We start from the raw sequence: 25,011 nt of genomic DNA, 5'->3' as shown, positions 1-25,011 counted from the left end.
GAGTTTATTTAATTTTATAACAATTGAGATCAGATACATATGATATTTAGAATATGTAAGTGTTCATCATTAAAATTAAATTTCTTTTGGTTAATTAGTCATTTTATCGGTTGTATCCACCTCACATACAAAAATTTTGTATTATTAATATATGTGTGTACGATCTCAAAAATATTTTTAGATCCGTTATAATAAGAATATAAATATCTGATATTTTGTAATTTGTAAATAGAAAATATTATTTTTTACAAATGTACATAAAATGTAATAAATATTTGTGGAAATTTTGTTCAGTCAAAAGGATTGATAATAATCTCTGCATTGATGGGGGTGGTCCCAACTCCAAGCCATGAAATATAGCCGTTTAGCCACTACATCAGGAACGTTGTCTTTTTTACTTTCAGTTGAAAACAAAGACATGTTTACTTCCCAATCCCCAACGGTTTTATATCTAAGACTAGCCGTTATTTCATTTTTTTTAATCGGAAGAAGACCCCATCCCTACTTTGTTTGTCCTCCCTCCAATACCACAACTATTAAAGCCATTTCCCCTTTTTCTTTCTCTCTTATTTCTCGACCTTCTTCCTCCCTCTGCTTCTTCTTCTACTCTCTCTCTCTCTGTTCTGCAACGGAAAAGGGAACATTTTTCATGGAAATAACTTCTTCTTCTTCTCATCTCTTCCATGCAAATACTTCCTTTCTCTTGGCCTACTTGTTTCTCTTTCTGCTACCCTTTTCATCCCTTTCAGCCTCAGATGGTGTCACTGTTACCCCAGCTGACTATCGAGCTCTTCGAGCTTTCCAGCACGAACTCGTCGACTCCAAAGGCTTCCTACGCACCTGGAATGACACCGGACATGGAGCTTGCTCCGGTGCTTGGGCAGGAATCAAGTGCGTTAATGGACAAGTCATCTCTATCCAGCTTCCATGGCGTGGCCTAGGCGGTCGCATTTCAGAAAAAATCGGTCAGCTTAAAGCTCTTAAAAAGCTTAGCCTCCATGATAATGTTCTCGGAGGTCCACTCCCTCGGTCCATCGGGTTTCTGCCTTATCTCCGAGGGGTCTATCTCTTCAACAACCGTTTTTCCGGTTCGATCCCTCCGACGATCGGTAACTGTCACTCTCTTCAAACTCTTGATCTTAGCAACAACTCACTCACTGGTAATATTCCTCCGAGCCTTGTGAACTCAAGTAGGTTGTTTAGGCTTAATTTGAGCTATAATTCTTTGTTGGGTTCCATCCCAGTTGGTTTGACTCGTTTGCCTTCACTCACCATTCTTGCTTTGCAACACAACAATCTTTCTGGTTCTGTCCCTGATACTTGGGTTGGAACAGGAACCAAACCTTACCAACTTCAGGTCTTGTCACTTGATTATAATTTCCTTACTGGAACAATCCCAGTTTCTTTGAGTAAGTTGAGTTTATTACAACAGGTTTCTTTGAGCCATAACCAGATTTCAGGGACCATTCCTGATCAAATAGGGACACTGTCAAAGCTCCAGTTACTAGATTTATCAAACAATTCCATCAATGGGAGCTTTCCTTTTAGCTTTTCCAATCTATCCTCTCTTGTTTCTTTGAACCTCGGAGATAATAGATTAAGCGGCAAGATCCCGTCAAGTATTGGCAACATGTCTGGCATTAACCAATTGGATTTATCCCGGAATAAGTTTTCCGGTGAAATACCGGATTCGCTTGCCGGATTAACCAATCTTAGTGATTTCAGTGTTTCTGACAACAATCTATCTGGTGCTGTCCCTTCTCTCCTAGCTAAAAAATTCAATTCAAGCTCTTTTGTGGGTAATCTTGAGCTATGTGGCTATAGCACATCGACCATGTGTCCTTCTCCGGCCCCATCAACGCTTTCGCCGGCACCGGCAGAGGTACCTAAGCATCATCGTCATCACAGGAAACTTAGTATCAAGGACTTCATCCTCATAGCAGTCGGTGGTCTTCTAGCAATTCTATTGATATTATGCTTAATCTTACTCTGCTGCTTATTGAAGAAAAAGGCTAGTTTGAAGCAAAAGAGTGGTAATATGGGGGCCGTCATGGGGAAAACTGAGAAGGGGGTTCCGGCGGCCGGCACAGAGGTCGAAGCAGGTGGTGAAATGGGTGGGAAAATAGTCCACTTTGATGGTCCGTTTGTGTTTACAGCTGATGATCTATTGTGTGCCACGGCTGAGATTATGGGGAAGAGCACTTACGGTACGGCGTATAAGGCAACTTTAGAAGATGGAAATGAAGTTTCTGTGAAGAGATTGAGGGAGAAGACTACAAAGGGACTGCGGGAGTTCGAGACGGAGGCAGCGGCGCTCGGAAAGATCCGACATCCGAATCTCCTTGCTCTTAGGGCTTATTACTTGGGACCCAAGGGAGAGAAGCTTCTTGTATTTGATTACATGCCTAAAGGGAGTCTTGCATCTTTTCTCCATGGTAAGTAGATTCAACTACCTTGAAAATTATTATGTTCACTACACACGTCTTTTGCCATGACTAACAATGTCGAATTTCTTCGGCAGCTCGAGGGCCTGAAATCGTCATCGATTGGCCGACGAGGATGAAAATAGCAATTGGGGTTACAAGAGGATTGAACCACCTACATACACAAGAGAATATGATCCATGGAAACCTCACATCAAGCAACATACTACTCGACGAGCAAAACAACGCCCACATTGCAGATTTCGGACTTTCAAGGCTAATGACAGCTGCTGCCAGCACAAACGTGATCGCCACAGCAGGAACACTCGGCTACAGAGCACCGGAGCTCTCGAAGCTAAAGAATGCCAGCACAAAGACCGACGTGTACAGTCTCGGGGTGATCATACTGGAGCTTCTCACGGGGAAATCCCCGGGTGAGCCGATGAATGGAATGGACTTGCCGCAGTGGGTGGCATCAATAGTAAAAGAGGAATGGACTAATGAAGTCTTTGATTTGGAGCTGATGAGAGATACACCAACCATAAATGATGAGTTGCTTAACACATTGAAACTGGCTCTTCATTGTGTTGATCCCTCGCCTGCAGCACGTCCCGAAGCTCAACAGGTTCTGCAGCAATTGGAGGAGATTAAGCCCGAGGTGGCCGCTGCTGGTGGTGGTCAAGGCGATGATGGTGCTAAAGTTGCAGAAACAAATTAATAGAGTTTCCTTGTTCATTTTACAGTATTTTGGGGTGCAGATACATAATTTAAACATGGAATTGTATTACTTAGTGAAACATATTCTTTTATTAAACATATTCTTTTATTCTTAATTACAATTTGTCGTCTGTTATGTGTGGCTTTTGTAAATGTTAAAAGGAAAATAGTTATTATTAAAATGATGTTTATTTCCATATTCAGAACAAGTGGCCAGGTTTACTTGTACATGATGATGTTAGACTTAATTATACATTACAGATGATTGTATATCAAAAGCCTAAACACACCAAGGCCCTGTCCTCTGTTCCTACGACTCGGCCGAGTTGACACGTCCCGCCTCACTCTCACTAACCTTAACCAGAAACCCTCATCGGCTAGTTCTTCTTCCACCGGAAAACCCCTCTCCGCCTCTCCATGCGAGAACCCTGCGTATCCAATCTGTGTCTCCGGTCCAAAACGCCAGAATCAATTCCCTTTTTGCTCCTTCAATTTTCCTCCTCCATAAGACCAATTAATCGAAACCAAACAATACCGTGCGTTCCAATTGCAATCATCGAAGCAATGTAGAAATGAGGAAAATTTAATTCGAATGTAACGAACAACAAAGGATCAATTGGAGATGATGGTTTTATGTGAGAAAATGCTTTCGAAAATCGAAAGCTTGGCCAGGGACGCCAGCACTGCTAAGGTTCTTGAACAGGTGAGCTTATTATTGCCCATTGCTCTTCCCTTGTGCTTTTCATGATATATTGTTCTAAATCGAGCAGCATCTTTATTACTTGTTGATGACTTATACATACTTATTAACGCCTTCCTCTCATGTTCGTCTCGGGAATTACTATGGAAGAAAGGTACTATAAGAAGGGCATATGATGAAGATTCTCAATATGTAGGTGTAAAACACCAGAACTTGCTGAAGATGATAAGAGGTGTGGTTTTGAGAATAATGTAGAGCTGCATGACATGAGGCTTGTGTATTCACATCCATTCTAGATTCTCTATCTCTGTCACAGTAATGAGATCCTCATTTCCCCTCAATGGATAAGCAAAATTGTGAGGGTCAAAAGAAAGACCTTACTGTACATCCAATCTGGATGGACTGAAAAGATGTCATAATTTGACTCTTGGAAATTTTAAATCTTCTCATAATTTAAATATTTTCTGATCTAATTTCTAATCTTTTGAAAGTTTATATACTTAATTTTCTAATTAATCCGCACTCCCTCAATCCGGTATAAAGAGGATAAAGATGAAGGATATCAATAGTGAGGATTTCATGGACAATGACGTTATGTGATGATATATCTTTGACATGACAAGCCAAGACACAACAGCCCACCTTTCAGGAAAGGAAAAGTTTGCACTGCACCAACGCCAACAAGATCAAAGCGAAACTACAGACGTAATATTGTGTGTAATATTATAAAAAACAAGGATAAGTCAAATGATATTTATGTGTTATTTTATTGATTACCATAATTATTAAAATTTATAAAATAATCTTTTGATTATAAGATATTAATTTATTAAGTCTTCTGAATATTAAAAATTATAAAATAGTCACTTGATTATTCATGTTTTTAAATTTTTTTTATTAAAAATTTGATGATTGTCTCAACTGAATATTAATCTATTGACTAAAATCTGATCTAAAAATCGTTTTATTTGTATTTTTTGAATTTACTCTTCATTACATTATATCATCAAACTAGTGTTTAAAAGTAATGACGATACCAACATCATTAAAATATAATTTTATTATATCTCATTTAAGTGATTAGCATCCAATTCACATCGAAGATAATTTTTAACAGAAAAAGACGAATTGAGAACATATGAATAATCAAATAATAATTTTGTAATTTTTAATAATCAAGAGATTCAATAAAATAATATTTTATATTCAAAATATTATTTTATAATTTTTAATAATTAAAGAATACAATAAAATAATATAATGTAATAAAACATTATTTATATATATTACGCGTAAATAAATACAACATAACATAGAAAAGCAGCCGCCGCAATGTCCACGCTGAAAAATGATAATCAAAGACAAGTCTTCCACGGCAAAGATAATGATGGGGTGGGAACTCAACTACGTTGTATAGGTTTCAGCCACGACTTATATTCCCTACATTTAATCCCGTATAGAACATGCCACGTCTCCCTCTTTATCCATTTTGGGAATACCAAAAAGACAAAAAAATGTTTCCGATGCTGCTTACTGATGCTTTTTTCCTTCCTTCCCAAGAAACCCCAACTAACCCCTTACCAAAAATAGATTACAACGTCAACATCTCCATTTCTCATGCTCTTTCCAAACCCAAAGTTATATATATACACACACACACACACACATACTTGTGATTTCCTCTGTTTGTTCACTTTGTTATTGAGGTTCTCAATGAAAGTAAAGCGCACTTCTTCTGATATGGAGGATAGTTCTAGAGGTAGGAATAAGAAGCCAAGAGCAAGAAGGAATGGACGTGAATCAGTAGAGGACACCATTGAGAAGTGGAGAAGGTACAACAACAACAGCCAAGTTCGGTTCAGTGAAGAAGATAATGGCCTCCAAAGGGTTTCTGAGGTTCCTGCCAAAGGTTCCAAAAAAGGGTGTATGAGAGGGAAAGGAGGGCCTGAGAATTCTGGATGCAAGTATAGAGGTGTAAGGCAAAGGATATGGGGGAAGTGGGTGGCTGAAATCCGACAACCCATCAACGGTGGTCATCATCTTGTGAGTAAAGGTAACAACAGGCTCTGGCTAGGAACTTTCTCTAATGCCATTGATGCAGCTCTTGCTTATGATGAGGCAGCAAAGGCTATGTATGGTCCTTACGCTCGCCTCAATTTTCCCCATCACCATTCCAAGGGATCGGTTGATAACTCCAGCAACAAAGCGTCTGCTTTATCCACCATCGAGATATGTTCAATCGAGTCTAGTTCGACATCCGATTTCAATGATGACAGAGCCAAAAAGGAATCAAGTACTACTTATGAGTCCCCTGCAGTACAACCTGTTGAAGAATCAAAGATATTCCTAGAAGGTAATTCGACACCAAATGGCTCCAATTCTAGATGTAATTACCTATATAATGAAGACCAAGATTCGGGCATTTCGATTTCTGAGTTGGAGCCTTGGAAGGATGTTAAAGCATATATGCCGGTAAGCATCGAGTCCGATGCCGGTTATAATTGTTTCTTCGGTGAAGATGATAACTTGAAAACTGAGCATACAGATTCAGATATCTATTGTAAGCCTTCAAGTGAAATGAAAGCAGAAGTGGAGGTTGATGATTTTTATAACTACAACAGTTTGGGTAACTTTTATGATGAGCCCCCAGATTTGAGCTGCCAGCAACAACTTAATACTCCATCTGTTGGTGATAGCTTTAACGACTTCAAGAACAAATCAGAGTGTATGGATGGTTTGTTAGCCGATGCGAAGCCTTTTGCCTTAATTAAGGAAGAAAAATATTATAATTCTGATCGAGTTGATTCTTCTTCTTCGAGCTACATTCAAAGACATGGGAATGACTTGCCCTTCAACCATGATGATGAGATAGGCTTTGGTTTAGATTACACTATGGACTTTTTGACACCCGAGGCTAATTTGGGCTTCCTAGAAGCCATGAAATTCACTGGTTTATAGTTTTGACTACTCCATTTCCCCCCCTAAAAACATCGCTTTATCATTATATTGATTTTCGAAACCTCGAGTATATCCGTCTATTTTCGACACTAGCAGTGTAACTTTTTCCCTTTATTTTCTTACTCATAAGTCATTCTTGAATCCAGTTTTGGATCCGATTGTTGTAAGAATTGTAAATTTATACTTTTTCTGTTCCTTAGGATCTCCGAAAGTCTCAGAAACATCTCCAAAACTCCAGTTTCTTTTGCATCTCATAACCTATGGAAAACTTAAAATGATCATCTTCGAACATAGATCTCTGGAGCTTTACACCTTGGGAAATTACGATCTTTATCATGTCTACGTGACATATAAGAATTAAATATAATATCAACTAATCATATTCACTTGGTCCTGTTAATTTACCTCCTCATGGAGACAGAAAATGTAAATTCGTTAAGTGAATGTTCAATCATGAATTGCAATTCTTCTTCCAAATCAAAAAAAGATAAACTATTAACAACCGACCGACATAACCCACTTATTTCTATCAACTTTCTATCCAAATCTTGTCATTTAGTTTTTGCCAAACGTATAGTATTTACTAATGTGGAGAAGCAATTAGCCAAAAATAACTAGCAAGGTACCACTGCCACTGCTAAGTTATAGGTTCAGCCTTTACAAGAAATCCGAGACAAACTTAGGCCCTATACCCTTTGATACTTTGCTCAATTCCAGATACAAACAACAAACACGGACCATCGTAACAGAGGCATAACCATATATGATTGCTTACAACTATTGATGCACATGCTGCAAAATGGAAACAAAAAGAAGAATGATAACAATAATAATATATCTTCTGGACTTGGAAACATTTTACTTGACCTGGGCGCCCTATGCTGCTGCTGACGTCTTCACTTTTGCTTGAATGATCTGATCACCTGGAAATCAAATGAGATTGAAAAGAGAAATCAGTTTTATGGATGTTGCATACATGTTTAAGCATGGAAAGCAACAAAAACTTGGTATTTTTTCCTCCTAAAGATTGGTAGAGCCTTTTAGAACAGAGGAAAATGCAGCACCACGTACTTGCATGAGATTTTTGTTGTTCGATTCGACGGAGCAAGCAACGTGAGAGCAAGAAGAACCCATGGAACTCAGGATGGATAGCACTAGCGAGGATCAGATTTACATATTAGAAAAACTTGAAGATCATGTGCGGCGCTATCCCTCCTGAGCTTAACAGATTCTTCTATACTTAAATTTCTGAAACAAAACGAACACCACTAAGCAGGTTTGCTAAATAAACCAACTGAAAAAGAGAAGGAAAATCCTCTGAGAATGTTGGTGTGGGAGTTGAAAGAAGAGAAGCTCGTATGTATTTATGGAGGCTGAGGAGAGCACTTGCGAGAACAGCTCTTCCTGGAGCTTGACCGACTTAAATCTTCATGGATTTGATAATGTAAATATGTATTCTTGTTTTTGTTCCTATCTATTCTTTTTATGCTACCTAGTGGAAATTGTAAACCATGATTCTTTGCCTCTCACGAATAAATGGACCCTATTTTTGCAATAATTTCCTTTATATATATATATATATATATTGATATTGTTTTTGTTTTTCAGTCCATAATTATAAATACTATTTATGATAATAGAGAAAAATATTTGTGATTGTAATGCAATATTATGGTGTGGGCATCTGTGTACTCCACTTGCCAATTTTATCACTAAAGAGACTATTACCTAAAAGCTTGATGTTTGCAGGACACAATATCAAATTTCGGTAAGTTGTGTTGGTAATGCTCAATCCCACATAGTGTTGGAAACACTATTGGGAATGGTATTTAAGGCTTGACATTCCACTTCCTTGTTGAGTGATAGAGAACAAGGGGGGCTCTCGCGCACCGCCGCCGCCGTCCGTCTCGTCTCGTCTCGTCTCGTCTCGTCTCGTCTCGTCTCGTCTCGTCTCGGCTCGGCTCGGCTCGGCTCGGCTCGGCTCGGCTCGGCTCGGCTCGGCTCGGCTCGGCTCGGCTCGGCTCGGCTCGTGGTCGTGGTCGTGGTCGTGGTCGTGGTCGTGATAATACGTGTCTTCGACACGTCCGCGCGGATACTATCTTTTTAGAGAAAATTCTTGAGGAATTTCTCTTTGAAAGAAACAAATGGAAAATGTGAAAGATATCAACTGATATTTATAGGCTGCTGAGGACTGTTTGAATTTCAAATAATAACAGCTGAATTATTTGTTATCAGAAATTAAACAGTTTATCCCTAAATTAAATCAGAAACGTTAAGATGTACCTGGACTGATTTACATCTTTGTACAGAGGAAACAAGCTGTTAATATCAGGAGTTATTTGATTTAATTCCAGGGGTTACATGATATAATTTCGGGAGTTAAAACAGCTGAATAATGATACAATGAACCTGGACTATTTCTGAGTCAGGTTCATCTAGACGTTTCAGCTGTTACAAATAAGAGATTTAATCCTGAAATTTTATAGACGATTTCTGAGTGCTTTCCGATCAGAAGTACAATACCACCAACAGTCCACTCTGGTTTCGGGTGTACGGAATTCGGAGCGACCGTGTTAACCTCGGGGGACAGTCCACCTACTGCAGCGATTACACACATCGGGGCGAATTCGTTTCTAAGGCAGTGGTTCTTACCACGACACGATTTAAGAATTTGTTCTTCTTAATTACTGTTTATATTTCCAGTCAGTGCTAACGGTGTAGTTTTGCAGTTCATACATCCAATAATTTAGAAACGAATTCCATAAACTGCAATCATGTCGACACTTTTGAGCAAACTCATTCCCGATCTTTCCAAGCTCGATGCACTTGATGGAAAGAACTATAGAAGGTGGTCCCAAAGAATTCTGATATTCTTCGAGCAACTTGATCTTGACTACGTGTTGCTCAAGCCACCACCTACCATGCCGTCAACCCCAGCTGCCGGTAATGATGCGGATGCGGTCCTCAATGATGATGCCTTAGCAACTGCCGCCGCCGCTCTCGCTACCTACGAGAAATACGAGAAGGACAACAAGACGGTGCGAGGACATCTGCTCAGCCACATGTCAAATAAACTATTTGATATGTTCCTTACAGAAAGGAGTGCCAAGTCAATATGGGACACTCTCGACAAGAAGTATGGTGCGGATGATGCGGGGATCAAGAAGTACGTTTTCGGCGAATGGCTCGAATTCCAGATGACAGACGACAAGCCAATAATGGATCAAGTCCATGACCATGAGAACTTAGTCGCTGACATCATCGCTGAAGGGATGCAAATGTGTGAGGTGCTGCAAGCCAATGTACTCATTGAGAAGCTGCCCAAGTCCTGGTCTGACTACCGCAACTCTCTTAAGCATAAGAAGAGAGACATGAACTTGTGGGCCATATGAAGATTGAAGAAGCCAACCGTTTAAAAGATAAGCTTACTAATTCTATGAGTAATTTATCTTTTAGAGCTAACTTGGTTGAGTCTAAATTTAAGATCATGAAACGTCGGAATCAAGACAAGAAGACAACCACAGAAGGCTACCAACTTCAAGAAGTCAGGAAAGGCCAAACCGGAAGGAAAGACGTTCAAGTGTTATGTTTGCGGTTTACCCGGCCGCAAAGCTTACCAATGCCAACACCGCTCAGACCGCCAGAATGACAACAAGCCACAGATGCATGTTGTAGAAGAAACTAAGGCCAGATGGTTCGATTCAGCGATACAAGGCAAGGTTAGTCGTCAAAGGGTTCACTCAAAGGTTTGGTTTAGACTACTTTGATACATACTCTCCCGTTACAAAAATCTCAACGATTCATGCATTATTTGCACTAGCCTCTATTCATAAGTTGCAGGTACATCAAATGGATGTTAAGACTGCTTTCTTGAATGGGGATCTAGATGAGGAGATTTACATGGAGCAGCCACTAGGTTTTGAGGCACCTGGTATGGAAGGCAAAGTCTGTAGACTCAAAAAGTCACTCTATGGACTTAAGCAGGCTCCTAAACAGTGGTATGAGAAATTTCATAAAACTATTCTTAGTTTTGGTTTTGTTGTGAATGGTTCGGATGCTTGTGTGTATTCGAAGATGTTTGAAACTGAATGTGTTATCATAAGCCTTTATGTTGATGACATGTTGATTTTCAGTTCTAACATTGAGTCCATTAACAAAGTTAAAAATTTCTTGTCTACTAAGTTTGAGATGACAGATTTGGGAGAAGTAGATGTAATCTTAGGAGTCAAAGTTACCAAAACTGAGAAGGGATTTTCTTTATGTCAAGCACATTATATAGAGAAAGTGCTAAAGAAATTTGACAGTTTTGATGTCGTCCCTGTTCGAACTCCTTATGACCCTAGCATACATCTAGTTAAGAATAAAGGAAGTAGTGTTTCCCAAACTGAATATGCTAAATTAATCGGAAGCTTAATGTTCTTAATGAACTATACTCGGCCTGATATTGCTTATGCTGTGAGTAGACTAAGTAGATATACTCATAATCCGAGTGGTGAGCACTGGATTGCACTTAAACGCTTACTGAAGTATCTTAAGGGTACTGTGGATTGGAAACTTGAGTTTGTTGGCTTTCCTGCGGTACTGGAAGGATATTGTGATGCCAACTGGGTTTCTGATAATGATGAGGTAAGATCTACGAGCGAGTATGTTTTTACTTTGGGTGGAGCAGCAATCTCGTGGAAATCATCAAAGCAGACTTGTATTGCTCGTTCTACCATGGAGTCAGTTTATAGCTCTTGACCTAGCTGGGCAAGAAGCCGAGTGGCTCAGAAACTTGTTAGCAGATATTCCGTTGTGGGGAAGACCGACTCCTCCAGTTTCATTGTTGTGTGATTCACAAGCTGCGATATGTGTGGCTAAGAACCAAGCTTACAATGGTAAGAAAAGACATATTCGCATAAGACATGAATCAGTTAGACACTTGATAAAGAATGGAGTGCTCTCTTTAGAGTATGTGAAGTCGGAAAGGAACCTAGCAGATCCACTTACCAAAGGGTTAAGTCGGAAGCTGGTCCTAGATTCGTCGAGAAGGATGGGTCTAAAGCCCATTGGTTGAGGAATTCATGGTGGATACCCAACTTAGTTATCTAAGTTCTATGTGGTCAAACGAAACCATAGAAAGACTCATAGTGCACATTCCTACTGCCTATCCCTATGATGAATAATGTGCATGCCCAGGATGAGCTTAATTGCTCTTAATAAATTCATAGCCCAGGCTTTGGGTGGTCTTAGTGAGAAAGACTTGATGAATTTACCGATTTTGGCTGAATATCTATTCTTAATAAGTTCATAACCCAGAGTGAGTGGGTAGGAAATGATGAACTTACCGATAAAAAGGTTGAGTTTGTTAAACTCTTAATAAATTCAAATCCAAGTATTTAGATGGTTCTAGTGAGAAGGACTTATTGAATTTACCGATAAATGAGGTTGAATATTTATTCTTAATGACTTCTTAGCCCAGAGTTTAGGTGGTTCATTTATAATGAACTTGAAAAAAGTCACCATACCCTTTGTGAGGTTGAGCTATTATAAAAGCTCTTAGTTATTTCATATCCCTTTTTAAAGGGTGGTTTATGTGGAGATAAACTTGATGAAATAACCTATGTAAGTGAGAAGGGTTAGCCGCCTTCTATGAAAAATGTTAGGCCATTTTTCTAGCACACTTACTAGAATCCTGAGGTAAGATGGCCAATATATACTTTTGTATATATATCTTACACATCGAGGACTCAGGTGGATGAAGAGGTTAGTTGTGTGTTATGAGTTTACCCTGATCTTAGAAAGTTCCAGACTAGTTTCACTTATCTAAGAGAAGGATTGCTCATCATCACTATGTACTAGTTCCAGATATGTTCACTAGTGCTTAAGCAACTAATCTCGCTATTGCTCTTCTGGAAAGCTTGTTTTCGAGTTTCAGAAGATTTCTTTCGCATTAGTGGGGGAATGTTGGTAATGCTCAATCCCACATAGTGTTGGAAACACTATTGGGAATGGTATTTAAGGCTTGACATTCCACTTCCTTGTTGAGTGATAGAGAACAAGGGGGCTCTCGCGCACCGTCGCCGCCGTCCGTCCGTCTCGGCTCGGCTCGGCTCGGCTCGGCTCGTGGTCGTGGTCGTGGTCGAGGTTGTGGTCGTGGTATCCCGCGCGGATACTATCTTTTTAGAGAAAATTCTTGAGGAATTTCTCTTTGAAAGAAACAAATGGAAATTGTGAAAGATATCAACTGATATTTATAGGCTGCTGAGGACTGTTTGAATTTCAAATAATAACAGCTGAATTATTTGTTATCAGAAATTAAACAGTTTATTCCTAAATTAAATCAGAAACGTTAAGATGTACCTGGACTGATTTACAGCTTTGTACAGAGGAAACAAGCTGTTAATATCAGGAGTTATTTGATTTAATTCCAGGGGTTACATGATATAATTTCGGGAGTTATAACAACTGAATAATGATACAATGAACCTGGACTATTTCTGAGTCAGGTTCATCTAGACGTTTCAGCTGTTACAAATAAGAGATTTAATCCTGAAATTTTATAGACGATTTTAACCCTATTTCTAGCCTATAAATAGAGAGTTATATTCAGCTTCTCAACTCATTCAAAAACATTCACAATTCACTTACAAAGTGTTTTCTAAAGTTCTCTCTGTGAGTTCTCTCTGAGTGCTTTCCGATCAGAAGTACAATACCACCAGCAGTCCACTCCGGTTTCGGGTGTACGAAATTCGGAGCGACCGTGTTAACCTCGGGGGACAGTCCGCCTACTGCAGCGATTACACACATCGGGGCGAATTCGTTTCTAAGGCATTGGTTCTTACCACGACACGGTTTAAGAATTTGTTCTTCTTAATTACTGTTTATATTTCCAGTCAGTGCTAACGGTGTAGTTTTGCAGTTCATATATCCTATAAGTTGTTGATATATGAAATGAAGCAGATCCAACATGCTTTTGCCAAATCTTTTTGGCTGTTAGTTCTGGGTTTGTTGATGGGAATAATTTAGTTGTGTCGTTTATGAGCGGTTCACCTCTTCTAATTTGGACATAGTCGTAGCCGATGATAAAGCGGTTGTTGGCTAGTGTTATGGTTTTTTGTATAAAGATAGTTGAAGAAAAGGGGTTACATCCTTTCTCTCAGTGTAGATCAAGAGGACTTATAGTGACCCTTAAAGCTGGTGATACGAGAAGGGTCATTATGACTACGCCTGGATGAATAAATGGGGATATGATCAACTGACAGTAGATTTAGCTTCAGTAGATCATGTCGAGATTATAGCTTCCCGAGGAGTGTCAGATCTTGATGTCTTCCTCCGGAGATGTTCCTTCGAGGTGGCTCTCCGAAGGCCATGGGTTGCGAAGATCTACCTTGTAGAGATGGTTAGGAAGGGGTACAACATGATTTCTCTTTCTTTTAGGGCTGATCATTATTACTAGTTTCCTCTATAGTCTATGGTCCTCAAATTTTACACACACAAGGAAGACGTTAATTCTTATAAGCAATCATTTCACTCAACTATCCAAGTCTTAAAGAGTTGTCATTCGCATTCCATTTCCAAAATGGCAAAGAATTCACAATTAAACCCTTTCCTCCCCTCCGTTGCTATATACAAAGACACTAAAAGAATCTCAATTGTTCACTCACTTTTACAGAAAATTGAATATCAATATGTTCCACACATCAGGCACACCAGGTAAGCACCAATGTATGCAATCCGAGTAGCTTGCAGGGTTAGCCAATTGCGGGGGGTCAGTGTCTCCCAAACTTTTCTATAAATAGAAGGGTGAGGTCTTTTCGATATTCCGAGAGCTGAGTAATATTGATAACAGATACCTTTGAACCCAAACTGGAAAGCACTTTATCCACCATGCCATGGTCAGCAAGTCGGAACCATTTCCTTAGTAGCCCTATGCAGTGATAGGCCTCATTTGGTTATAGCAATTTACTCTGCTTCCGGGTTCTAACTCTTGACTCTTGGTTAATGGAAAAATGTTAGCAAATATAAGTAGTTCTTACCTCTTCCCTCTCAACTTCTCCCACATTTCATAAACATTCCACCTACACATCGGAAAAAATAGAGGACAGTTGACAGAAAGTTCCATTATCTAAGGCCAAAACATTAACACAGTTTCACTACTCATAATAATCACATTCCATGCTTCACATGGTATTAGTTGCGATCGTAATACATCGGATTCATATCACATCAATAAGTGTTCTTGAATTACTACACCTCCTCATATTTGAATCTATATACTATGCTACCATCATAAAACCTTGAAGCCTATATAATAAGCAAATATGAGAAATAGATTGACAGAAAGTTCCATTATCTAAGGTCAAAACATTAACCCACAGTTTCACTACTCAGAAGAATCACATTCCATTATTCACATGGTATTAGTTGCAATGCCAGTACATCTAATTCATACCATACCAATAAAGTACTCTTAAATTAGCTACATCTTGTATTCAAATCTATCTCTAGATACTCTACTTATAAGCAAATCCAAAACATGGCTCTTATGAGTAAACGATTAAATGAAATGGGAAATTTACCTCTTCAAATTGCAGTTGTGAAGCTGTCATGTCCAGGGTTTTAAATTACGGTCGCGGTCGCGTTTTCGGTCATGTCGAAAGTTGGAGCAAAGGTCATTAAATACTTAATGAGCAGATTCAGCCAGCTGATTATGGCTGTGTTTATGAGTTTGATTGGTGATTGAAGAGTGGGAAGGGGAGTATTCTACCTGTGCTTCTCACACCTTTCCATTTTCGCGAACAAAGCCAACCAATGATTTTGAAATAACCGAATTAAATCACAGAAAATTGGGGGGGGGGATTGTACACTTTTTTCTGTCACATAAACCAGACCAACAAAAAAACATAGAAAATGGTTGTGACAGATCTTAAAAATAACCATGAACTAGCAGGAAATGATTAGAATATAAGAGGGGTCTATATTGCTCATCAGAATAGCATAAAACATAAGGAAAATAAGGTGTTCAAGTGAACGCACATTTCATTGTTGCACTTAAAATATAGCAAGACTAACATGGAAGATTCGATTGTTCTTTCGAAAACTTCAACACCTATGATTAATGGTTGACAGACATCTTAAGCAACAGCTTCGCCAAACAGTAAAGACAATCTGGAGTCCGTAATTATTCCTTCCAACAAACCAACTAATCTAAACTCCGAGTTCAATCAACCTCTCTTGTCAATAAACAACCATGTTACCTATGACAGAAAAGAATATCGATAAAGAAAATAGTTCTAACATATCTTGTATGATTTGGCTGTCTTAAGCTTTCCCCCTGCAGCAAGGTTCAGTTTTTCATTATAGAGTTTTAGCAGCTCAGAAGCCTTCTCTTCTTCATAACAATACACAAATCTCTCAAGGAAAAACTCCTCCGAAATCAGAAACATCTTCAACCCCAATTTCTTCTCTAGTAAACCCTTCGACATAAGATCTTTAAGGAAAAAACCCCTTGGAACAATTCTCTTCTCCATGCTCATTCCTAGCAAATTGGGACGTTTAGCAATAAGTAAAGCCTGGAACCCCATGGCATTCACAAGGAAATCCATCACTGATTTAATTTTATCCTCAGAAAATGCCATTAACAAGGGATAACCCTTAAAAGCTTCTAAAATCTCTTTCTCAGACCAACCACACTTCCTATAAACATCAAACTTTCTCTCCCAGGTGGATTTGCTTATTGAACCCAATACATCGAGAGCAACAACAAAAGTAAACTTCGCAGGATTGAACCCCAATTTCTTTACTTTCTCAACATTGTCTTTCAACACAACTGGAGCAACAAAGAATGTCTTAGGGACCCGACGAAGTCCCTTAACTATGTTAAGTTCAGGCACTCCATTTTGCCTCAGAATATTGTGATTAGGCAAAATGTAAGAATCAAAATCATATAAATAAATACGGGGCTGTAGATTTAGAACACCAAAGGCAGCATTATCCGATTGAAATAGATTGCTAAGGAAGTTAAAAGAAGGGATAATTTTCTTCTCTAAGCTAACTCTAAGAATATGTGGATTTTTAGCAAAGAGTTTGGTAAGATCAGAGCTTGAAATGCCTTTAGAGTTAAAAAACGTAATTTTGGGCAAAAGGGTTTTCTCAACATTAGATGAAAGTATACATGGCATCTTCCCGATGATGGTTGCGATTTGGGTTTCCGAGAATCCATGGTTCTTTAAGAAGGCGACGACAGAGTCGGGTTGATTTCGGGTTTCAAAGTTGACACGTTTGGAGACTGATAAAGCAGATTCTGGGGACAACCCACAAGTTTTCATGAGGTAAGAGACTGTAAATGATTGTTGATTTAAAGATGTTGAGAATGAAAGTGATGGGCTGTTTTGAAGGATGTATAAATGATTTTTGCATTTGAAAGCTTCGATCTTGATGAGTCTCCTGCCATGGAGAATTGTTTTAGAGAGAAAACTCAACATGGGGAAATGGAAATTATGGTGACAATAGTGAATTAGAGGATGGAGTCACCTGCTGTGGAGAGAAACTGTGTTCTATACCGAAGAGAAACACTTGAATTCCAACAGAAGAAATCAACCTAGCTTCTTGGTGTGCCGCCGATTAGAACACTAGAAAAAAAACACGGAGAAGAAGAAGAATATCGGAAATAAGGAGGAAAAGAAACTTCAATTCATTACTTTCCCAATTCTGAAACAAGGATTTTATCGCTAGCAAGAAACGACATCGTTTGAAATCTTTTCAACATAAAACCAAGGATAAACTACTTATTTGGTCATTCACCTATAATTAGTTTATGTTTTGGTCACTCAACTATTATTTTTTTAAAATCATAATTAATATTACGTTTTTGTTTTATTTTGTCACTCACCTTTAAAAATTAATAGTAAAGTTGACGTGTCACCATAAGATAATATCACGTCAGTATTGAGAGATAATTTTAAAAAATCACGTGAGTATCGCCATTAATATTTAACAATTAGTGACTAAAATAAAATAAAAACATAATGTTAGTTATGATTTTTAAAAAATACTAATATTTATATAATTATAACATAAACTAAGTAATAGATGGATGATCAAATAGGTATTTTACCCTACAAACAAAATTGCATTAAAATAGTTATAGGATAAACTATATAAATAGAATGGTAAGTGATGTTTGAGTAAGTTTTTACTTTTTCGAATGAAGTTTCAAAAGTAACATGTTGATCATTGATTTGATCGATTTATAAATATCGGTCACACATTATTAACACATGTTATTGGAATAATAAAATATTGATGTGACATATTAAATCGATTGATGTGATGTCATTTGGTCACGTGAGACAACCACATTGATCGACTGTTTGACTCCCATCTTTTTTACGAACATTTGAAGTGTTTGTTTATGGAAAATCATACAGAAGTAATTCGATCCACCAAATTACTTGAAAAAAAACATACACTTTAGTCTAACCAATCATAGTAGTGTGTGGATGAGTTGTCGGATGGGTTGAAAACCATTACCAAAGATCGGTTCGGGTTCAATACACCCATCGTTGATCCTATATCTATCATGGGATCCTTTAGTGCCTTAACTCGGATCGTAGGGAGAAGGAAACAATTTGCAAGAAAAAACAGTACCTAGTTGCGTGAAACACCATTATCACTTGTGTTCTTTCCTATTTTCTTTTCAGTCCTCTCATGTTTGTCGTCTGAGTTTGTTGGACTTATCGATGAGTTTCAAATTTATGTCTTTAACAAACACTGATGGATAAATACGATTTTGTGACTTTTTTCACGATCTTTTAAATTGTGTGGATCGCCTAAAAAGAATCTTAAAATCTTTTAAAGATTAGGAGACAAAACCTTAAATTAAAATTATATATATTCTATAAATATAATATTAATTATTGAAAATTCTAAATAACTATTCCATGCTTCTAGAAAAAAATAATCTCTGGACAACGGCATAAAGTTACGAGTCTGTCATTTATTATCATATGGTACTTTAAAATAAATTAATTAATTTCATAAACGTCAGCTCACACATAGAACCCGAATCCGACGAGTTTCGACTCGACGGATCGAATCGGTCGGATTTTTTAAAAAATCGGGTTCGGGTCGGATTTTTAAATGTGATGTTCGTGTCAGGTCGGGTTTGGGTTTAGTGTGAAAATATCCGACCTGACCCGACCCAAAAAATATATAATTTTACCTTATGTATTTAGGAATAATTATAATAATACTCCTCTATATATATATTTTTTCAATTAAGTCATTATTTTTTATTGAATAAAAATAATATTTTATTATTATTTCGGATCGAGTCGAATTTTTAAGTTATATATCGGGTCGGATGAAATATTATTTTGGTCGGGTCACGTTGGATCTCGGGTGGAAGATTCCTTGCTCTTAGATCAACTCGGATGGACAATTCGACTCAATTCGACCCATGTTTAAATAATAATTTTCAACAATAATACTAACTGCAAATGGATCCCCCCCAACACTATTCTGAATAGGTCATATCGGGAATATGACTTTCATTGTATACATGCATGTATGTGGTGAGTGGTGATTAATTTTCTCTTTCTCGATATTGTGTTTTATAATGCAAATGAGTGGCTTCGGAGGATTGATTTAAAATCAGAAAAGCATTGGTTTTCTAACTTCTTATATAATTATAATTTATTAACAAATAATATATTTTTAAATTTAAGTTTAACTATTAATATTTGATATATTAATCAATTATTTTTCATTTTATTAAATTAACTGATTGTTGATAGTAATTATATAAATTTTAAATTTTTATTAGAGAATGAAATTTTAGAAAGTCTAGATTCGAGCATATACGTCTACAAAATGATGTGCACTGACAGCATTGTCAATTGGCTATGTAGAATGTGTTTTATCGATTTCAATGATCAAAAAAAATTCTAAACGGATATTATTTTATAATTATCTTAAACTATTAAAAAATTTAATCAATCAATGAATTGGATATTTTATACTAAAAATATATGAATGCATGGCACATAAATAGTTTGGTTTTGATGCGTAAAAGTTTTAGGGCTATTCTCCTTTTTTTTCGCACTCATCAAATTAAGTTGTTCATGTTATTGATTAATTTTTGTCTTGCATTTTTTATATATTTTATATTTTTTTTACAATTTACAAATTATTTAATGTTGCCCTTGGACTAATGTCTTGTATAAAATTCAAATATATATCAATTAACCTTTTTATAACTAGTACAATGAAAATAATAAAAAGAAGAGTGGGCATGGAAATTATGGAAGCTAAGCGGTGATGGGAGTGAGCGAAGTTGCAGAGAAATCGAAACTCTTGTATGTCATGTGTGATGCAGAGAGAGAGATGAGTGGCGTGAACTTGTTCAAAAGCAGACAATAGTACACGCCATCTAACACCAAGATAATGCAAAAATAATACTAGTAATTCCCACTTGCATCCCCCAACTTGCAAACAGCCCCGTCTCATTCAAAACTCTCAACTTGCACTCCTTTTTTCGCAACTTGCTCCCAATCTTTTCTTCCCAACAGCTTTTCTATGTGAAGTTGTGGCAGAAAAAGGATTCCTTTTCACGTGTTTACCGACTACTATTTCAATTCAACATGCATTTCCCCATCCGGCAGCTTCTAGGTTACTCCCCACCCAACCCTTTTTCCCCCACCAACTTCTTCATTGCAATCAAGATTATGGAATTCATATTCAGCAATTTAAATTACGATTGTTATGTATGTTCATGAGTACCTCAGTCACATGGAAACTTAAGAAACACTCGAAACTCGGCTGCTTTTATTAATACTACTTTGCCCAAGTTGCTCCATGACTCAATTCATCGCTTTCAATAATAAATCTCTATCTTCTTTTTGATTCTGTCTAATTTTATAAAGTTATATAGAAACTGGAGAAAACAATTGGCAGCAATGAAGACGACAGAAAATAGTGGAGGCTAAAAGATATGTACTTTAACAATGGGGTGTGCGTATTTATTTTTACTATTTCACAGATTAAACAAAAGAGAGTAAAAAGACAAGAGAAGTTGTACACATACACAGGTGAAACGATAAACATGAACTTTGGTAGTGATGAGATGTTCCATCGGCAACCCAATTATCGGATACTCACAAAAGCGACGGCGTATCACTAAAGACTTTCCCTTTTTTAAAGAAAAAAATAAGAACATGCATTAGAGAGCGAGCGAGATAGGAATTTAATCTATTTTGATAGATGATTTTGAATCTACTCACGAAAATTACTTGTTCTACTTTGATTTGCTATTTGCGCCTGGTTAGATTCTCAGCGACCTGAGCCAGTGACTGCAGGTTGCACCGAACAATAGTGTCGACGAACCCACAGGTGTCGTCTTTGGTGTTCCCCGGCGGCACGTCAACCACGTACGATTCCACCACCACCGTCCCGTTCCCCGTAGCCGAAGCGTGGAGGGTCGTCACTGACCTGTAGTTAGCCAGCCTATGGTCTCCACCGACGACGCTGAAGCTGAGAACGTGACGCTCGTCGTCGAGGATCTCGAGGCGCTCAGTACTTCTCGCCGCGGGGAGTCCCGAGATGACGTTGACTTCACGAAGGGTACCGGCTTCACCGTCCCCCACGATGACGTGACAGCTCTTGACGAAGTGCTTGTAAGCCTGGGGATTACCGAAGCGGCGAACGACGGACCATACGGTGGAGACTGGGGCGGGGATCTGCTGAACGACAGCAGAGCAGCACTGGTTGGGACCGATGAGGTGGGTGTGATGGCGAGCGACGGTTTCGGGGACGGGCACAGTGAAGGCTAAAGGATACCGTTTCTGGCAAAGCATGAAGGAATCATCATCGGCAGAAGGTATTGCCGGGGCGGTGGAGTTATGTGTTGCCGCTGCGGTGTTGCTGTTGATTCTGTGAAGCAAGAGAGATGATTTTGGAGTATCCGCAGTCATTTTTTATTCTGCTGTTTCGTTAGCGCAAAGATAACAAATAGAGAGAGAGAGTCTGTGTGTGTGTGTGTGTATAAATATATATAGATATATATATATATATATATATATATATATATATATATATATATATATATATGAATGGAGAAATGAGGAAGGTGATGGGTTAGTCCCTTTCCAACTGGGAAGAGATGGTTTTTGCAGAGGATGACGATGTTAAATATGAGAGAGAGAGGTTGGTGGTGGATTATTAGGTTTTATTTTTGTATAACCGATGATAGTACAATGGGCGATTTTTCGATATATCACCGGCTTCCGATATTATTATCGATTTAATATCGGTCATATTATATTTCATAATATAATATCTATAGTAGTAAAGCGCGTTCCCTACATCGCGTTATACGCTGATGTGGTAACACGTGGGGTATAGCGCGCCCCTGCACTGCGTTATACGGTGAGTTGACATTACGTGGGTATAGCGCGGCCCATGTAGCGCGCTATACGCCACGTAAGGGTATAGCGCAGATTAGGTACCACACTATACATCCTACATAATTTTATATAACGCGAGTCAGGTACCGCGACATACCTTTACTGACATAATTTTATATAGTATGGGGCATGTACCGCGTTTTATATAACTTTTCTCGCTATAAATATCATTCTCCGTCTGTTAATTTCTCACATCTCTCCTCTTAACTTATAAATTAATACAACAATTCCGTCAACGAGTCAATAATTCTGACAATCTTCTCATATTTTATTTAGAAGTTCGTGCGATTTTTCGTTATAAGGTAATTTTGTTATAATTTTTTTATATTTATTGTTCATTATGATTATTTGGAAAAAAAATATTATACTAATTATTTTTAATTAATTTTTGTATTTGTAAAATTAAGCGGGAGCATACGTCGAAATATTTTTATAAATTAATATTATTACCTGCACCGCAAAACTATTTCGACGTATGCTCCCGCTTTCTAATTTTACAAACACAAAAATTAATTGAAAATAATTAGTATAATATTTTTTTCAAATAATCATAATAAACAATAAATATAAAAAAAATTATAACAAAATTATCTTATAACGAAAAATCGCACGAACTTCTAAATAAAATATGAGAAGATTGTCAGAATTATTGACTCGTTGACGGAATTGTTGTATTAATTTATAAGTTGAGAGGAGAGATGTGAGAAATTAACCGGCGGAGAATGATATTTATTAATTTTAGTTGTTTTATTAATTTGGATCCAAATTTAATTAAAATTTTACTATGGTCCCTGAATTTAATTAAAATATCAATTTAATCTTTGTAATTTTACTATTGCTAGAGTTATGGTTCAAGTTAATTAGGCAAATAATGAGAACAAAGATGAAAGTAATCCATTTCCCATAACCCATAGACAATGACGGTCCAAGGTTGGCTAAAAGATGGCATTATGCAAATATGAGTGGTCCTAAGCCATTCATGCACCTTTATATTTGTATTATTGTATATACATTTAAAATAAATCTATGTATTAATCACTAAATCATATCAAATTAATTAATATAAATTCTATTTCCATATTATCATAACATTAAACTATAATAAATGGATCGGACTAAAAACTAGATTAATTGAATCGAGAATCGACAGCTGAACCAATTGATTCTGAAAACCTTGATTTGTATCACAAAATATTTTGAGGAGTGAACTACAAGAAAAAAAAAACAGCTGATTGTTCATCGGCCGAAGGGCATGAATGTCAATTCAGAGGGTGTCAAAATTTCGTAAATATGTAGGGGAGAGAGGGTCAAAAGCTAAAGTCATTTTAGAAAAATAGAGAGGGTGGTCAAATAGACGATCAAGTTGCTGGAATAGTAAGCTGAAGGACAGGATGGTCATTTAATTAACCCGACTCCAAATAAAAGTAATAATAGTAATCCATTTATCTGAGAAATATAAGGCTAAATTGTAACTCATAGGTCCTGACTAAACCTAGACGGTTAAATATTATATTTATAAATTATTTTTATATTTAAAACAATAGTAAAATTTATATAATAATATAATACGAAATTAACTACAAGAAAGATTTATATGATATATATATATATACATATATTAAAAAATTGTATAAAAACATATATATAACAAAATATCAGTAATATAAATATACCAAGAAGTAGCAAAAATATATGTCACAAAAGTATAACTAAAGTTATATAAAGATATACAATGATACAAAAACAAGAGTAGATGATCTTCCTTATGATAAGTCCGTTAGTCTATGGTCTGCTATTATCTGAAAATGTTAAAATTTACATAATGAGCAAAAAAAACCCAGTATGATCCTTACAGTGTATAAAAACATACAAATAAAATACTTTAGTAAAAAAATAGTTCATCAAACATATTTTTAAAATATGAACAATATCCCCAACCGATCACCATAGTGTGTAGATTCCCCAGAACCATACACCCACTTGTACACTCGGTAAGAGCCTCATACATATAGCATAAGGAGTTGCTGTAAGGACTTATTTTGTGCACAAAGCAGAGGAGTCTGAGGTAAGGTCTTACAAGTTATAGACTATGCCTTATATACTTCCTCCAATAATACCCCAAGTAGTAATAAACATGTATGTATTCAAGTGAAAATATTCAAAAAATAGTAATGTAACACTATCAAGAAACACACTTGTATCAGTCTTAGTAGTCTGATAGGGAAACCTACTACTGAGTATGTCGATCACGATTAACGACAACACTAGATCTTAAGAATCGAAAAATCTATATCGGAATCTTAATATGAATAATAATATCTATTTAAACAATTTACAAAAATATACGAGTAACTCTCGAAGAACTCAGATTGAGCGGATCTGACGGACGGGAAGCATCGGATCTAGTCGACCTTTGGTTGGGGGAAACATGATTACCAAGCTCGGTTCATAGCGGTGAACGGTGGAGAGCTCGATTTCGTAACATCAAAAGCTTGATCTTTCTCACCCCCTCACACGCCGACGACAACAGAGACAAGATGAATACCAGTAAACTCAGGACGACGTAAGAAACACGATGGTATGAGAGATGTCGAAAACGAAACAACGATCGACGACGAAACATCGATTAAATATTTCCTACTAAAAGAGGAAATGTTGAAGAGAGAGAGGAGAAGGGTTTAAACTTTTTGAAATGGAAAATTTCTTATTTTTGGGCTTTTAAACCAATATTTGAAGAAAATGGTATAATTACACTATTAGGTACTCC

At 37.3% G+C, this 25,011-nt stretch overlaps 4 protein-coding genes and 1 long non-coding RNA gene across 9 annotated transcripts; 2 read left to right on the top strand and 3 right to left on the bottom strand.

Annotated features, from left to right (window-relative positions):
• Positions 1–601: 601 nt before the first annotated feature.
• On the top strand, positions 602–3,210 carry LOC120204553 (probably inactive leucine-rich repeat receptor-like protein kinase IMK2). 3 transcript variants are annotated; one of them, XM_039204612.1, is made up of 3 exons: positions 603–961; positions 1,019–2,435; positions 2,522–3,210. In XM_039204612.1, the coding sequence occupies exons 1-3, from the start codon at positions 650–652 to the stop codon at positions 3,139–3,141; spliced, it is 2,349 nt and encodes a 782-aa protein (XP_039060543.1). In that variant the 5' UTR covers positions 603–649; the 3' UTR covers positions 3,142–3,210. The 3 variants fall into 3 exon arrangements, with proteins under 3 accessions (XP_039060544.1, XP_039060543.1, XP_039060542.1); XM_039204613.1 differs by having other exon boundaries at positions 602–2,435; positions 2,760–2,913; XM_039204611.1 differs by having other exon boundaries at positions 604–2,435.
• Positions 3,211–5,525: 2,315 nt separating this feature from the next.
• Positions 5,526–6,788, top strand: LOC120204545 (dehydration-responsive element-binding protein 2E-like). 2 transcript variants are annotated; one of them, XM_039204601.1, is made up of 3 exons: positions 5,526–6,048; positions 6,082–6,312; positions 6,386–6,784. In XM_039204601.1, the coding sequence occupies exons 1-3, from the start codon at positions 5,554–5,556 to the stop codon at positions 6,419–6,421; spliced, it is 762 nt and encodes a 253-aa protein (XP_039060532.1). In that variant the 5' UTR covers positions 5,526–5,553; the 3' UTR covers positions 6,422–6,784. The 2 variants fall into 2 exon arrangements, with proteins under 2 accessions (XP_039060532.1, XP_039060531.1); XM_039204600.1 differs by having other exon boundaries at positions 5,526–6,312; positions 6,386–6,788.
• A 677-nt stretch (positions 6,789–7,465) lies between these two features.
• Positions 7,466–8,311, bottom strand: LOC120204552. Its single transcript, XR_005523951.1, has 2 exons — positions 7,870–8,311; positions 7,466–7,721 (listed from the first exon to the last, which is right to left on the bottom strand). It is a non-coding gene; the product is annotated as an uncharacterized LOC120204552 (long non-coding RNA).
• A 7,474-nt stretch (positions 8,312–15,785) lies between these two features.
• LOC120204543 (transcription termination factor MTERF6, chloroplastic/mitochondrial-like) lies at positions 15,786–17,438 on the bottom strand. The gene is made up of 2 exons (XM_039204598.1): positions 17,314–17,438; positions 15,786–17,226 (listed from the first exon to the last, which is right to left on the bottom strand). Exon 2 carries the CDS (start codon positions 17,106–17,108, stop codon positions 16,074–16,076), a length of 1,035 nt encoding a protein of 344 aa, XP_039060529.1. The 5' UTR covers positions 17,109–17,226; positions 17,314–17,438; the 3' UTR covers positions 15,786–16,073.
• A 3,336-nt stretch (positions 17,439–20,774) lies between these two features.
• Positions 20,775–21,813, bottom strand: LOC120204549 (abscisic acid receptor PYL4-like). 2 transcript variants are annotated; one of them, XM_039204608.1, is made up of 2 exons: positions 21,063–21,813; positions 20,775–20,971 (listed from the first exon to the last, which is right to left on the bottom strand). In XM_039204608.1, exon 1 carries the CDS (start codon positions 21,750–21,752, stop codon positions 21,090–21,092), a length of 663 nt encoding a protein of 220 aa, XP_039060539.1. In that variant the 5' UTR covers positions 21,753–21,813; the 3' UTR covers positions 20,775–20,971; positions 21,063–21,089. The 2 variants fall into 2 exon arrangements, with proteins under 2 accessions (XP_039060539.1, XP_039060540.1); XM_039204609.1 differs by having other exon boundaries at positions 21,072–21,813.
• Between the last annotated feature and the right edge of the window lie 3,198 nt (positions 21,814–25,011).

Source organism: Hibiscus syriacus, unplaced genomic scaffold (genome assembly GCF_006381635.1).
Source record: "Hibiscus syriacus cultivar Baekdansim isolate YM2019G1 unplaced genomic scaffold, ASM638163v2 tig00011079_pilon, whole genome shotgun sequence".
NCBI classification, from domain to species: Eukaryota; Viridiplantae; Streptophyta; class Magnoliopsida; order Malvales; family Malvaceae; genus Hibiscus; species Hibiscus syriacus.
Note: the sequence above shows the minus strand (reverse complement) of the source record. Positions and strands in the feature narration are given on the sequence as shown.